Source organism: Channa argus, chromosome 6 (genome assembly GCF_033026475.1).
Source record: "Channa argus isolate prfri chromosome 6, Channa argus male v1.0, whole genome shotgun sequence".
Classification (NCBI taxonomy): Eukaryota; Metazoa; Chordata; class Actinopteri; order Anabantiformes; family Channidae; genus Channa; species Channa argus.
In genome coordinates this window covers 10,810,196-10,825,981 of record NC_090202.1, presented here as the reverse complement: position 1 = coordinate 10,825,981, position 15,786 = coordinate 10,810,196, and the positions used below count along the sequence as shown (strand labels likewise).

General features: G+C 37.7%; 1 protein-coding gene across 1 annotated transcript in view; it reads left to right on the top strand.

Moving 5' to 3' along the window:
- Window positions 1-15,786, top strand: part of drd2a (dopamine receptor D2a) — a 44,407-nt gene that overhangs the window by 23,164 nt on the left and 5,457 nt on the right. The window contains exons 2-4 of the mRNA XM_067508580.1: window positions 1,152-1,462; window positions 8,428-8,537; window positions 14,885-15,021. Of these exons, the coding sequence (XP_067364681.1) occupies window positions 1,184-1,462; window positions 8,428-8,537; window positions 14,885-15,021 (526 nt within the window). The 5' untranslated portion in view covers window positions 1,152-1,183. The remainder of the gene's footprint in view (window positions 1-1,151; window positions 1,463-8,427; window positions 8,538-14,884; window positions 15,022-15,786) is intronic.

Genomic DNA, 15,786 nt, shown 5'->3' with positions numbered 1-15,786 from the left:
GACAGTACCACTAATTGGGCTTTTCTATCATGGTGATCTGTCTGTCAAAGCAGGATGGCTGCTCTGCTCACTTGCTGTGGCACAACTGACACTTGACATGGCTTTTGTTTGTTTGTGAAAAGGATCTTGTGCTTAGGCCATGAAGCACTAATTGCCATTTTCAAAAGATGATGCTTAACATAAGATACACAACTACAGACCCTGTTTTTTAAAATTCAGTAGTACCGCTGTAAATGTATTGAACCATAAAGAGGTCTCTGTTTAGTTTGTATCTTAAACTCTATAGAATGAACATGAAGATGAATGAAAGCATGTGTGAAATATGACTGAAATAGCTGCCAAATGTGTAACGCATGCAAGTCACACTATTCAGTCCTCATTAGTTGGTTGTGGTTATGCGCCAAGAAAAGCAGAAATTCTGCTGCAAAGGGAAATTAAAAGATTTCTGGAAAGAAGGAAGGAAAAGGTTTTACCAGATACACAGTGCATTTATAGTTTCGATAGTTTGAATGAAAACTCCACAGGGCAGCTTTAACAACTTTAATTTTTCTATAATTTCTTTCATCCACCCTCCTCCAGCAAAGAATAAAATGGAAAGCACATTTACCTGTATATCGAAATTCTGAAACTGTTTTCTTGCACCTTCTTACAATATTCTCTAATGGCTGTAAAAGGTGTTTCAGATATCAGAAGAAAAGTTTCTGTGTCAAGCAAATTAAATAACCCCAACATATCACCATATGTTTAAGTACAGTGCAAGGTCACTAGCCAGCAGTTGGAATGCATAATTTTAAAATCAAAATCAAAATGACTTTTGTAAATGAAGCTTTTAAAGTCAGGGGTTTTTGCAGAGCTGGAGCCAGAGGCAGACTTTTATGGCAATAGTTTAATCACATGGAAATATGGTAGATGCTTTCCACATCATCATATACACATTTGGAAACCCCTACAATTTAATGAAGATGAGTCCATTACTGGGTGCAGCAGGGTTTTAAAGATTAATAAAGATGCTTCTGTGAAGCAGTTATTGCAGGAACACAAATGAACCCAAAATGTTGCAGTTTTTTTTCTCCCCAAACTGTTTACAAACATCCATAAGAATACAACTACATGGTAAATTGAATTTTCTCTCTTTGTCTGCTTGTTTGCAGGGCCCGTTCTTGGCCTCCGTCACTCACAGCTAATGGATGTCTTTACCCAGTATGCCTACAATGACAGTATCTATGAAAATGGAACATGGAGCTTCAACGAGACAGAGCAAGAGCAGAAGCACCCTTACAACTACTATGCCATGCTGCTTACTCTTCTCATCTTCATCATTGTATTTGGCAACGTGCTGGTGTGCATGGCTGTGTCCAGAGAGAAGGCTCTGCAGACCACCACCAACTACTTGATTGTCAGCCTGGCTGTTGCTGACCTTCTGGTGGCTACGCTGGTTATGCCCTGGGTCGTCTATTTAGAGGTGGGATTGCAGAGAAGAATGCGTGTCCATGCCGGTCACATACACATAGACATTATAATATTCTGAAATGCCCTCTCTCTCTCTCTCTCTCTCTCTCTCTCTCTACACAGTATCTGTCTTGCTTTATTTAACTTGGGCCATTGAAGTAGCATTAACAAATAATAAAAATTTGACTTGCAAAGTTACTGCACAACAGGGATACAGTGTTTCTGTTTGCATGTTAAACAGCTAATACTTTAATTTTGCAAAGACAATTAGACATCTAAAAATCACATTTCCATTTTTTGTATCTTTATTTAATTTCTTATTCAGGGACAATACAGAGAAACATTTTTACAAATAAGCCACCAATGCCATGTGGGGTATATATTATAGCAAGAAGTTAATTTGCAGCTCCTTTCCAAAGTTAGGCTTTTAAATGAAAACAGATATTAACCCCCCACACCCCCCACCCCCACCCAGCCAGGATAAGGATTGGCTCACACACACACACACAGAGAAAAGGTAAAACAACAGCAAACATATATTCAGATACTTCTCTGTGTGCACATTGCACAACCATGTCAGCACACTCAGCCCCGACGTGGCAGCACACCCATGTGCATATGCAGCACACAGACATATATACACAAAGAGTAAGTGCACAATAAAAGAGTATGACGTCTGGTGCCAGAACAATATTGGTAAAAGGGGTTTGAGCCAAACTAGCTGCTCACAGTTATCAGCAGGCCAAGGGCTCAAGGTAAAAAACAGCTACTGTGTTCACATGAGCATAGTAAATATTACAGTAATAGCAGCAATATGTGGTAAATGCCAGAGTCGTCTCTTCTACTCAAGGGTCACATGTTTATGAATAACTCCTCCTGATTATTACACATTCCTACAGTGCATGGACTGGGATTTTCTAAAAAGTAGTTTTGACACATCAGTAGCTGCTAACCAGTGAGACTTAAAACAGAACAGATAAAATCATTTCCAATCTACCCCATCAATAGCAAGCAGGATGTTGGGCTATCTGACACAAAAATATCTCCCTGCTGTATCTCTTGGTTGTTGCTCATCTTTTCTGTCGATCGCCTCAGTCCAGGGGTTATTTCGGACCATCACGGTTTAGGTCACACTGTCTGATGTAGTGAAAAATACAGGGATACTAGCCCCACTGTGTCTTCCAGTGAGTTATGATGATTATCACTCTGATCAGTTCGCTGTGTAGAAATCCATGTGGTGTCATGGTTCCCCAAGTCTATTTCTGTGTTTGCATTTTCAGCACAGTAAATGTTGTCATTCGATAACAGTAATCCTACAGAAATATCAAAAGTATTTCTCACAATACTTTCACAAGTGGAACATTTAATATAAATATATTTATACATAGGTTTTATATCTAGGTTTTTTGCAATTACTGCCACTGATTATCAGTGGAAAGTATGTGTATCCATAAAATATGCAACCTGCATTCTGTGTTTGTTTTTATTTAAATTGTTTACTTGGATTTCTGTTCATGTGGGCAGCTGGGCAAACACAGAGGGAGCCTACATCAAAGTGTTTTGGAAAAGTGGGAGTTGAATTGTAATCAGCCACGTACCAAAGCTCCAAATTGTAGCATAAAACTTTCTCAATAAAATATTAATTTTGATATCATAGCAAGAAAGTGGGCCTCAGATGGTGTAAAGTGATTTAATTGCACAGGTGTGTGTTTCTATCTGTCTTTGTGTAGTGACAACACAACTGGAGTGTAGTGAGCAGCCGAACCGCTGAAAGTAGTAAACTCATAGCAGGTTTGAGTCTTTGTGCTATAATTTTATATTTCTGGTACAGGATTACAAGAAAATGTATTCAGTCATTCAGTAATTAGCTTCTGTTGCTGGCATCACTTCCTACTCTGTCTGTCTATGGACAGGACCACCGGTGTCTCACAGCGATTTCTACATACTAAGGTCATAACATCAAATCATGAAAAAAATTTTGGGACTACTTCACTGTGGATTATTTAGACTCTCCTTCGATTCTGTGTTGCTTAAAATGCAGAAGTCTAATTTATTTTACTCAAATACAAATCAAAAATATGTATTTATATATTTCTCCAGCCATTGTCTTGTCTGATAAATTGTTCAGTTAAAAGTCTGTAACACAGGTTTTGCATTTGTCTGTTTGTTAACTGACAAAATGTGTCAGTCTCATTTTGTCCATTTTTCGTTGTTACGGTATAAGATATCTATAATTTGGCTTTTCCACCAGGGTCTGTTGGATAATCCTTAAGATGGAAATTAAATTATCCACTTGTGGACGGTTTCATCAGTGATTCTATACTTTATAGAATCACTAAGCTTACTGTACAAGGTAATTGCTAATTTTGTTCACTTGCTATTTCAACCACAAACCCTGTTACACAATTATTTCTGTGAACCTCTTGACTTCCACTCTAGATTACATGCTGAAACGATTATTATTTAATTAACCTTAGGTATTAATTACTTTCATACAGTTTCGCCGAACCCTAAGGGGAAAGAAAAATACATGTCAGTGTTTGCGGTTTCACATCACAAGTTATCCCGCAATTGGAACTTAATTTTGTTTCGCAGACACTTTGCCTAATGACAATTTGAGTGAAGTCCTTCCCACATTATCATGCTGAGAAATAAGTACTGGCTGTTTGTCAAAGTCAAAATGAATTACCCAGCATGTGTTTGAAGTGGGATGCTCATCTGATATTTGCATGACACGTCTCCTGCTAATGCAAAGTGAGATAAAATGAGACAGTAGCAGCCGGGCTAGTGCAGGATACTTTAAATCCTGGCAAGAAAGACAGTATTTGGATGTGGGAAGTGCAGTGTCTTGCCTAAAGTTCACGCACAAGCAGCTTAACACACTTCACATATTGAGGCAAATACACCTTATAATCATTTTCAAATGATTATTCTGTTAAATGATAAATCAACAATAATTAGCCAAATGTTCATACAGCCAATCACTTAATCATTAACAGTCAGACAGCAGCTTGTTTTATTAGGATTCCTGCTAAAATCTCATAACCACGTGTTTTGTCCTGCATCTGTGCTTAATTAACCAGCAACTAAACAAACCTTCACCACAACACTACACTGCTTCCATCAGTCTCCAGACTAGACTGCTAATTACCTGCTCAGCTGCAGAACATTAAACAGCATCTAAACATAACTGCAAACATCTCTTTGTTCCATTTAGATGCTGGTGCGGCCCTTTACTCTTCAATACCACCAGCAAAACGCTGTCTATCTGTGACTTGTAAGCAGGTGCTACTGATGCTGAAGCTCAGCCTGCCAGCTGCTGTCAAACAGCCCCTATTCAGCCAGCTGAGATGAAAAGCAGAATTAGAAAAATAAAGACCAACACATATGATCTTTGCTGAAATAAGGGAGACTACATATGACATCAGCTGGAAGTTAATTGGTGACTCTAAATAGCCCGTAGGTGTGAATGTGAGTGTGAATGGTTGTGTGTCAGTGTTGTGAGCCAGCCCATCCCCGTGTGGCTCTGAACAGGATAAGCAGTTGAAGACAATGAATTGCGCAATATTCCTGTGATCACCACAGAAGAGGCATTCGAGTCCTCCTGTGTCAGCAGGGTTTTACAACCAATGCAACTAATTTATTAGGTGGGCACCTCTGGTGGTTGTAGTAGACCAAGGGCTTTCTCACAGGTGACCCACGTTCCAGTCCAGTGCAAAACTCAGATTCCACTCAGATTTTTCACCCATCTTACAGAGTGACACCATTTTCCTCGTAAACAATCTTTGGTTTTAGATGCCGCAGCAGAGCTGTGACATTAAAGACTTAATGCTATGTGAATATTTGCTGGCACATTTACAGAACTAATAACATGCACGTTATGAACTAAACTTCACTATGGGTATTGGTACTTTGTGGAAGGTTTTCATTTCCCCCAAAAAAACATGAAATAGAACAAGATAATGACTATATGTACTATGATTTATCTTTTTAATTACCCTGAAATTTTTGGTGCCCAGCCCTAGCCCAGGTGTGCTTGCGCATACTGTCAACCAAATTATGTTTCCACAACAACAGAGCTTTTCATGATGAGACGTCCGACAGGCAGGCACCGTCGGTCCCATGGCATCAAATGTTCGGGCTCCTGAGACGTCCAATAGTGACACCAAAATACATAAAAAATTTTCAATATTTGATGCCTCGGGAAATGTCATTATCTGACACTGTGGGATCAGAACATGTTGCAGTGGTAATGAAAGGTTTGTAGATTAATATTGTGAATTTCCTCTTGTCAGTAACAATTGTCTAATTTCTATTATACTACATGTGCACTTCACCATTTGTGCTCAGAATGCTCCTATGAATGTCATAAAGACAGTCAAGGTTTAGATAAAAGAGCATGGGGCATTTGTTTCATTTCACCCTGATTATAAGTGACGTCTCAGATTGCAGTTTTGCACCAGCTTTCTCAGCTCTGCAGCTCCCAATACAGCATTTTCAATTTCACCTACGCAAATAAAAACCAGAATGCTCATATATTCTCAAATATGATATGGTTGGGGGGTGTAGCAAGTGTACCCAAAGTTTTCATTAAGCCTACATTTGTTTTGATTCATTTACACATGGAGCTGTAAAAAGCAGATTAAAATGCCAGTGCTACAGCCATGGCGTTCTCTAATGGTTTCAGCTCATGTGAGGACCTTTGATATGAGCTACAGCACTGATGAGGATGTTAGAAATACATGGTTGGGTTAGTGGAGATGGGGAGAGAAACAACAGAAATGTCTAACACAAGAAACTGAAGGAGAAAAGCAGAAAACAGGGAAGATGCAAAGTAAAGATACTGTGAAATCCAATGTCAGGAGCTAAAGGTTGGTAAACAGCAAAGGAAAGAGGAGAACAGAGAAGAGGTTGCACAAATGAGAAGGGCACTCATTAGTCTGTCAGATCACTCTGTAATCACCACTAGTGTTGTAGACACTAGCAACAACATATAGCTTTTTAAGCTGGCATTTAACTTTATGAAGACAAAGGGACAAAGATTAATCACCCACAGAGCGGTAGGAGTTGCCCCTTGACTCACACATCTTCCATATTCTTTTCAGAGCTGTGGTAAGCAGCAGGTATAGCCTGTAGTATCAGGTGAGGTGGGTGGCACTGAACATGTCAGAGAATCACAGAGGATGGTGATTTTACCAGAGGGTTGGTGCATGTAACAGGAAGAAAGAGAGATATGAATACAAATAGATTTCGATAATGTCTTTGATTGAATCCCACCTGGGAATTCAGAGCAAGATGTAGTTAAAGAATAATTATCTCACTAACACTGATGATAATCTCTAGTGGGTGGATGGTGGGAGTATAAAGCACACAGCTGTCACACTTGAGACCTGAGTTCGACTCCAGAGTCCTGTGTGTGGTCGGCTTTAGGCAACAAAAGCCCTTCGGTTAAAGGAAGATTCAGGCATTTTCTAAATGAATCACATTTTTACCAGTCACTAAAACCAACTGTGTGCATCAGTCTGCAACCTCGATTATCTTATTTGTTTGTGCTGTAGGACACTGTTATTGTCTAAAAACAATTACACATATGCCAAAAACACCACTCCACTGGGTGATTTTTTTTGTGCTAAAGTGCGTGATGGAGAATCTTTTTTTCCCCGACTACTGCTGCAAATGCTCTGATTCATTAAAATGTTCATCTGGTGGTCGGAAGTAAGCACATCAATTGCACATGTGGGAGATCTTGTGGTGGAATTATGGTGATTCACGGTCTTTAACAACTTAAACAAATGTTACTTTCTCTTTAGTCATAAGATCAAGGTCCACACAAATGCTAAATCAACATGTTACAATTTTGATGCACAAAATGTTATAATAAATAACATCTAGGCTTTAGAAAAAATAAACAACGCCTACTGGAAGAAGAAATTACATTCACAACTCAGTTGCATCGCAACTCAAAGAGTAGAATTATGTCTTAGATACCAGTATAAAACCATCTTACCAGGACAAATAGGACAATGCTGTCGATGGTGAAATGAAAACATCACAGGGTGGAATGTTAAGAAAATTCTCAAAGTCTGTATGGGCTTATATGTCCTTTCAATATTATTCTTAACAAACTCAGAGCTGATTTATCTTTCTGTGACATTTTTACTGTCAACTCAAAAGATCACATATCTATCAGTGTTTCTCACCAAAATATTTACAAATAAGTTGTCCTTGTCTTTAAGTAAAACCCAGTTCAAGTTATTGGTGTCAGTGTTTTGTGTCATACATCAGCCACATGTATTATCAATGATTTATAAATCTAAATATGGTATGGCACTTATTGATGTATTTTTGTACGCTGGTCACAGGGACACACCAAACTTCTTAATTGGCAACCCAGTGTTTATACAAGTTATTATTTGCTTAATACTTGATACTATCACATAATGATTTGTTATTATTGACATAAACACTATTACATCATTAATACCAAAATACTATTACCTTGTTTTCACTAAAATATTTCCCCATTACGTTGTCATTACCAAGATAATCTTCCACATTACCTTATTATTACTTATATATCATTGTCTCATCACCTTGTTATTTCCAAAATATTAAGTATTACTAAGCTGTAAAATGAAGTGCTGCAGTACCAAGTCCTATCCTTGAAATTCACAGTACTTAAAAAGAACCACGGGTTAAGCCTATTATAAAATATATTAAATGTAGACCACTTTGACTCTGACCTTTTCTTTTATGGTCATTCTTTTTAGCCTTTACCATTCTTTTCTCCTGTGGCCCACTTTTGCTCTTTATTCCTTCTCTCTTTCTGTTATTAGTGTGTAACTAAGACAGCGGGACTTGACTGTCAGGATCACTTTTTGTTGCAAATTAAAAACCCGTTATTTATTGCAGTGATTTTGGTCTATCAACAGTTGCTGTAAACTGCCATTTGCTGATGTTTTTTGTTCTGTCTTTTAGGTAGTGGGAGAGTGGCGCTTTAGCAAGATCCACTGTGACATCTTTGTCACTCTGGATGTGATGATGTGTACTGCCAGCATTCTCAATCTCTGTGCCATCAGCATTGATCGGTGAGTTCACTACTTCACAGATCGTTCAGTCTTGCCTGTCATGGTTCCTGCATAGATCTGTAATGGAAATCTTTACCTTTTGAATACCAGAAAATGGCTATCTTTTAAGTATGTGATCATTAAAGCCCAAAGGTCTATCTGTTGACTAAATGCCATTTCCAAATATAGATTTCACACATGCACAAAACCTTTATGTCATGTATGTTGATATGAAATGGCAGTACCCTTTAAAACGTCTAGGTACAAGATATTATAAAGGTAAATACACTTCAATACAACAGATTGCAGCAAATTAATAATTAAAAGATGTGCATAAAGTAATAAACAAAGTGATTAGGTGAACGAAAGCATGGGGGAAAGTCGCAGGCTCCTGCACACTGTTAAGGTTTTTTAAATAAGGCAGCTATGTTTCTGGTATAACAGAAGCAAACACCATCTTGGCCACACAAAAAACTTTACCAAAACAGTAGAACAAAGGTTCTTCACTTTAGAGTCTATAGGCCACACATACATTTTATTTTTATTAGAAACTGTGTTTTCCTCATTTTTGAAAACAATTGCATCCTCATACCGTAAGCACTTAAAAACAACAATCTTTGTCTGCATGAAAATTAAAAAAAACACTGTCAAGAACATAAATGGCCAACAGGCAGCAATGTTTGCAGCCCTAACTGTAAAGCCATGTTGGTTAAACAGGAGTGTGAAAAAGCTGCTTTTACACTGTCTGTCTAAATCTGTCCTGCAGGGTTATGCAGAGCATGGTCCATGTTTATTAGAGTTATAGAACATAAGTGCTGTAAAACAAAAGGAAAATATTTTATTTCTCACATTTGCTGCTTTGTTCTTACTATCGACCTGTCCCGTCCTTATCTCTCTAGCATCAAGAGGACAACTATGAATACCTCTTACAACTGAAAGGGAAATACTGTACATAATCTTATATTATCCTCCAATGAGAATGGTTAAAGAATATCAAAAGGTTAAATCTAATTCTCATGGAAAAAATGTAAAATTTGCTAAATAAACAAGGAAAATGTTAACACTACTTTAAATTAAGAAAAACTTTAAATATCTTCATTAGGCTAAATAAATGTTGAGTAAAAAAAAGATGTGCTTTTCATAAAGTACATTTATGCATTTAATTTTTCAATAAAGTGGCATATCTGACTAATATATACTAATAAAATGATGTACCACACGAATAAAAAGCATTATCTTGATAAACATGCACAGTGACAGAAACATGTAAAGTCAATTTACAGAGCCAATCATTGTTTTCTTATTTTTGGTTTAACTCTTTGAAGTGATGTTTAACTGGACTCTGTGGGTGTGGTCAGTATGTTCTGTGGTTACCAGAGCAACAGGGCATATTTTTGTCAGCCTAATTTTACATTTCTCCTTAATAATGATAAACACTTTAAACAGCCCCTGGAAACTACTGGTCACAGTGGAAAATATTTTTCATTCAACCAAGCAAATGAATTTTGTCATTTGGCAAATGTGGAAAGAGATGGAAATCGTTTTTCCTTTCTTTGTTTCTCTGTCTTATGTCTCGTGCTGGACTGGTAGCATTTAGTGGGATTTTTGAGCTTATTTGCTGAAGGCTTCAAGAGGAAGAAAGGTCCAGTTGACTGAGTGAAGAAGTTAACTGAACTGTTTGGTGAAGATAATAACAACACTGACTAACAACAAGGTAATGTTATGAGGGGTCAGGTGGTAGTTGGTAGCAGACGGACGTCAGCAGTCAACAGTTCCGGACACAAGTGGCAATGGTACAGATCAGCCACAACATCAACACTGGTGATCTTAATAATGTCATGGGGGACAAAGCTCAGCATGGCCACTTCGAGCAGTCTGCAGCTGCACATCCCCATATGCAGCAAAATGTGACACTGTGTGCAATAGTGGCAGAAGTGGAAGTACAAGTAAGTTCAAGTAAATAAAAACTCTCCATTACAAATACCACTTCAAATGCTTTACTTAAAAGTACTAAGCAGGTTACCAGGGTTGTTGGTTTGATTTACAGCTTCTGTCACCTGTCTTTAAGTGTCTTTAACCAAGAAACTGAAACTCAGCTTAGCTGCTCCTGGTGAGTGTGGGCCAGCTGCACAGAAGCTCCCCCGTCTGTGTGTGTGTGTGTGTGTGTGTGTGTGTGTGTGTGTGTGTGTGTGTGTGTGTGTGTGTGTGTGTGTGTGTGAATGGGTGAATGAGAGCACTTTAAAGCATTTTGGGTACCAAAAGGTAATAAGGCGCTATACAAGTGCAGACCATTCATTTTATGTGCTCAGGTGGCTAGCCCATAATCATATATCAGCACCTATTAGTTCATAATATTTCTATTAAAACCATATCATAATTTAATATTATCAGTGTAATTGTACATAAAACCTCATGAACTGGAGAATTCGCTTGACAGATGGATCAGCCTAAAATATCCATCAACTGCTTCTCCCTCTGTGGATTGCCTTCATCCTCTGCCAATAATCTACTTCTTAGTTGTTGATCACAGCCCCATGCCCAGTTGGCCTTAAAGGGCAACTTCAACTATTTTCAACTTGCTTTTTATGAAGTTTATCGTGAAAATGTATAATTATGCTTTTAAACTTCCCTCTGGCTTCCCTATATTAAAATATTTCACTTTTTTACTCTAGCTGAAAAATTACTCCAGATGACATCACCCGGAGTAGTTTTTCTTTATTAGGAGTTCAGATGATGTCATCTGGGAGAGCAGGTTCACTGTGATTACAAACTCTGTAGTGTGATATATAATATAATCTGAAGTAAAGGTTACTCCAAGTGATGTCATCTGGAGGCATTATTTAATATTTGGTATAGGGAATTCAAAGTTAAGTTTAATGGTATTTATGTACATGTTCTACCCAAACTGGAACCAAAAGAAGCAAGTTCAAAATCAGTGAAGCGTCTTTTACTCATACTGGCTAGTCCACTGTCCAAGAGCAGTAACATTATTGTTGGCTCCTCCTGGTCCACAGTCCTGGCTGCCCATCATCTCGGTTTCCTGGTTTTGCTGTTCGTTTCACACCTTCTGCCTCCGTCATTGGAGTTTCTGCTTTCTCCGATGCTTTCTCCAAGTTCTGCTTGTCAGTCTGACATGTGAAATACTTTATGCATTATCTCATAATCAACTAAGGATTGCAGAGAAAGGATATATATTGAAGAAGGTGCTACTTATTGCTACAGACTGTGGTTTTTCTGGGGGATTATGAGACAAAAAAACATTCTCTTTCTTTTTAACTCATCACACATCATTTTATGTTTTAAAGTACAAGGTTTGAGTTTTTGTCCCCTGTCGCTCGTTTGTATTGTCTGTGACCTTGTGTTGTGTAGGTGAAGTCAAATAGGGCAATAAAATACCAAAATATCTGGCTGCCAATCTGAAATCCACACGATAAGAGAAGAGTGAACACAAACCATAGTGTTGTGGGTTTTAAAACCTGACGACTGTGCTTAAAGATACTGGTATCAGAGCTGAGGTGCACTGCAGAATTAGTCAGTAAATCCTAGAGGTTTCATTACTACGAGTGACCCCTTGCACATACACAAAGTCATTTGTTGGTAATAGTTTTTAATTATTACAGCCTTTTTTTTAATAAACGCACTAAGAAATCGCAGTTTAAAACACCAGTGCATCACAGAACCTTATGTCTTGTCACAAGCCTTCATCCTCCAGGATTTAATTAATGCCTTGTCCAAAAATAAATTCAGTTATGTAAGTGGCATGATGACTCAGTGATTAATTACAGTGTCTATATTAAAGTAGATCACAGCTGAAAGAAGAGCTATAGTAGAAAGTTGCTAGTTTAAAGAGCATATGCTTTCAATATTAAAACTGTAGGGAGTATTCATGTAATGTTCACAGAGTACTCTATGTATTTAAAGGGAGATACATTGATTATGTCGGAAAAATGCCAAGGACACTTTTCTCTCATGTTGTATTTTACGTGATTTTCATCTTTACTCCATATGCAACATAATTATCCACCATTGGGCAAACACAGATACGCAGATACATGGATACACATAACAATGTCACCTTAATGTGACAGAATGCATATACAAATGTCTCTCGTCTATGGAGAAAATTGTGTTAGTCTTAGGCTTCTCATGGTGGATCATTGTTTGTGTATATTTGAAATAAATGTCACAAGCATGCAGGGAATAGAATCCTCATTTAAATTTCGATATTATTCATATGTCTTGTGTGTCAATACTGATCACCAACAGGAGGAATGTGATAGTATCATGAACTGCTTTCCGAGGCCTGAGTAGTTTTCATGGTGCACATAAATGACGCAGATTTTCTAAAAGTTCACTTAAGAGTCAATGACAAATTTGTTTCCTTTTATCAATTCAGCATCTCCAGGCTGTATCATAATTTATACATCAAAGGATTGTTTCTTGTTTTTCTGCTCACTTTTTATTCACCAATATGGAGCAAATTGCGCGGTGATATCATTACAGGCTCTGGTGTGTGTGTGTGTGTGTGTGTGTGTGTGTGTGTGTGTGTGAGAGAGAGAGAGAGAGAGAGAGAGAGAGAGAGAGAATCTGTATGCAAATTAAAATAGGGCAAAGGCACATATGTGGGTTGACAACTTAGGGGATCTCATGACCACAGGGTGGAAAAAAGGGAAGATAGATTTTCTATTGTTAAAAGAATAAGAAGATCACTGGTTAGAGTGTGAATGCCCTCCAACAATGGCCAATCAAAAAGTTAAATCACCTTTTCACTTCCTCTTTATGAGGAGAAGACTAAAACAAGGCTACTTTTGTGTAGGAGGTGATTTACTGTAAATATATTCACATGCCAAATATGATTTTAACAGAACTCCAGCTTCGTCAAAAGACAGATGGACTACACTTTTTTTTAACTGCATGGTTTCAGTGACTCATAATGTGCATTAAAAATTTTAAAGACACAGAAGATTTTAAAAAAGACACAATATCTCAATTTTATGACCATACAAATGACCTGATTATGGGACATGTGATAAATTCAGTTTGATATATTCAAACTAAAAAACATTGGTTAAAGTTTCTTTGAAATCATATTATAATAATACTATATATATTTTATATTTACCATAATACCAAATAAACAGCATAGACAAACATTGGAGCCAAAAGCTACGATGCATATGCAGGAGGTTAAACGAATCATTCAATACAAATTAAATATAGATAAATTCTTCAATGTATCAATATATAATATGGATTACAAATCCATACTAACTCCCTTTTAATTACAATCTGCAGATAGTTTCTGCTGCTGTATGTGGCAACTGTGGTTAATCTACATGGGGTGAAAGAAAAATCCTTTATAAAATCATGTACATAGCAGTATTTGTAACAGTTGTTGTTTTTATCTAAAGTGAAGATGCTGCCTTTCCTCATGTGGATTTCATGGATAAACAACTTGTCAAAAAAATTGGTATTTTGTTGCCGTTTCACATAGCACATTAGTTAGCAAACAGGTGCTTATTTATTTATCCAGCAGTTACAACACAGAGCAAACTAGCTTTCATTCACCGTTGTGTTGACCACCTGGGAAATGTACATACTGGTGCCTCTCTGGGTTTGGTGCCGAGCAGGTAGAGTGGGTTTTTTTAAAGCAATGTCACAGAAAAAACCTTCAAAAACAACACTACAAGAGTAGTTAGAAGGAACCTAACAGTGCAACAATGTTTGAGCCCAGCACTGACACTGTTTAAGGCCTGAATGATTTAATTCATACTGCTGACAGCGTGTTAACAGCTGAGAGGGAACAGAGTTTGTTATGATCTGACACTGGAGTGCAGTATATGACTGTTTCATGGAGGCAGTACATACCAGTGTAAAGTTAATTTAGTTTGAACTTGCAAAAATATTAGTAGTTGTTAATTTTGGAACTGAAATGTTGTAACTGACAGCTAATGACTGAGGTGATATTTGCTAGAAAGCTTCAATGGGTACTGCAACCTTGAGGCAATAAATACTTTTTAATATTTGATCTTATGCTGTCCCATTTTAATTTAATTCAATTATTTCTATTTTTATATTTATATTTACCAAATTGCCATAAGAACAGCATAGATCACCTGTGCAGAGGTCAGTCACAAAACTGTGATACATGTGCAGGTGGTTAAAACATTTTCTTTACTCACAATAAAACTAATTTTCTCCTTTCCTGTTTCTGCTCCTGTTTATACACTATCTTCCATAAATAAAGAAAGCAAACTGGAAAAGTGAATTTATTCAAGCTCAGTGAAAAAAAAAGAAGTTGAATTTGTCACACTTGTGTGCTGTTTTCATACTAACTAAAGCATCTAATTTTTCTTTGTCCCGTTCAGTTACACAGCAGTTGCAATGCCAATGCTGTACAACACTCGATACAGCTCGAAGAGACGAGTCACAGTGATGATCTCCGTGGTGTGGGTGCTGTCTTTTGCCATATCATGTCCCCTGTTGTTTGGCCTGAATAACACAGGTAAGTGTGCACAATAAATACCAGCTCTAATGCCTTTTTCATGCTGTGTTATTACGTTGGTGGAACACAAGTGATGCTGCACTGTTACATATTCATAGTGCATCCACTGCACCCTGTCATAAGCTGTGTATAGTACATGTGAAAACATATACTCCCTGACGTATGAGTAAATTTGCATTAATGCTGCACTAAAGTAAAATGTCAGTGCCCATCTGCAGTTAAGAGAGAGGTGAAGGCAACGATTACTTTCTCCTGCCAAGTAACAACCTTTAGCAAACCTTAGGCCCTTAGGTTGCTAATTCCAAAGAACAGGGGCTTAAATGAAGGATTACAGTTAAAGTGGGTTCCGATTAAGGGCTTTTTGGATGGCGCAGACTTGTTACAGCCCAGTTCCTGTGGCTCGCATCCTGTCATTTTGAAGCTCTGCTGCCACTGCTCATCCTCTAAATGCCTTGATGTATTGCTAATTCTGCCGGGACTGAGATATTTGGATTTGTGAGTGCAGACAGACTAAACTTTAGGTGACATTATCGCTACATTTGGAACCGGATAGAAGCTGTGTAGCAGGCTTGTGATTATGCTGTAAGGGCAAAAGAAGGGTAAGAATAAAAATGGGATGCTGGGGTAGGAGAGAAGAAAGTAAATTACATTTTACTTTACATTTTCAAGAGAATTAAATCTCAGCCCCTTCTGCCGTGATTCCTACACTTACAAGGCTTATATCCGAAGCAACTTACAAGGGAGGTACAGGACACAAACACACAC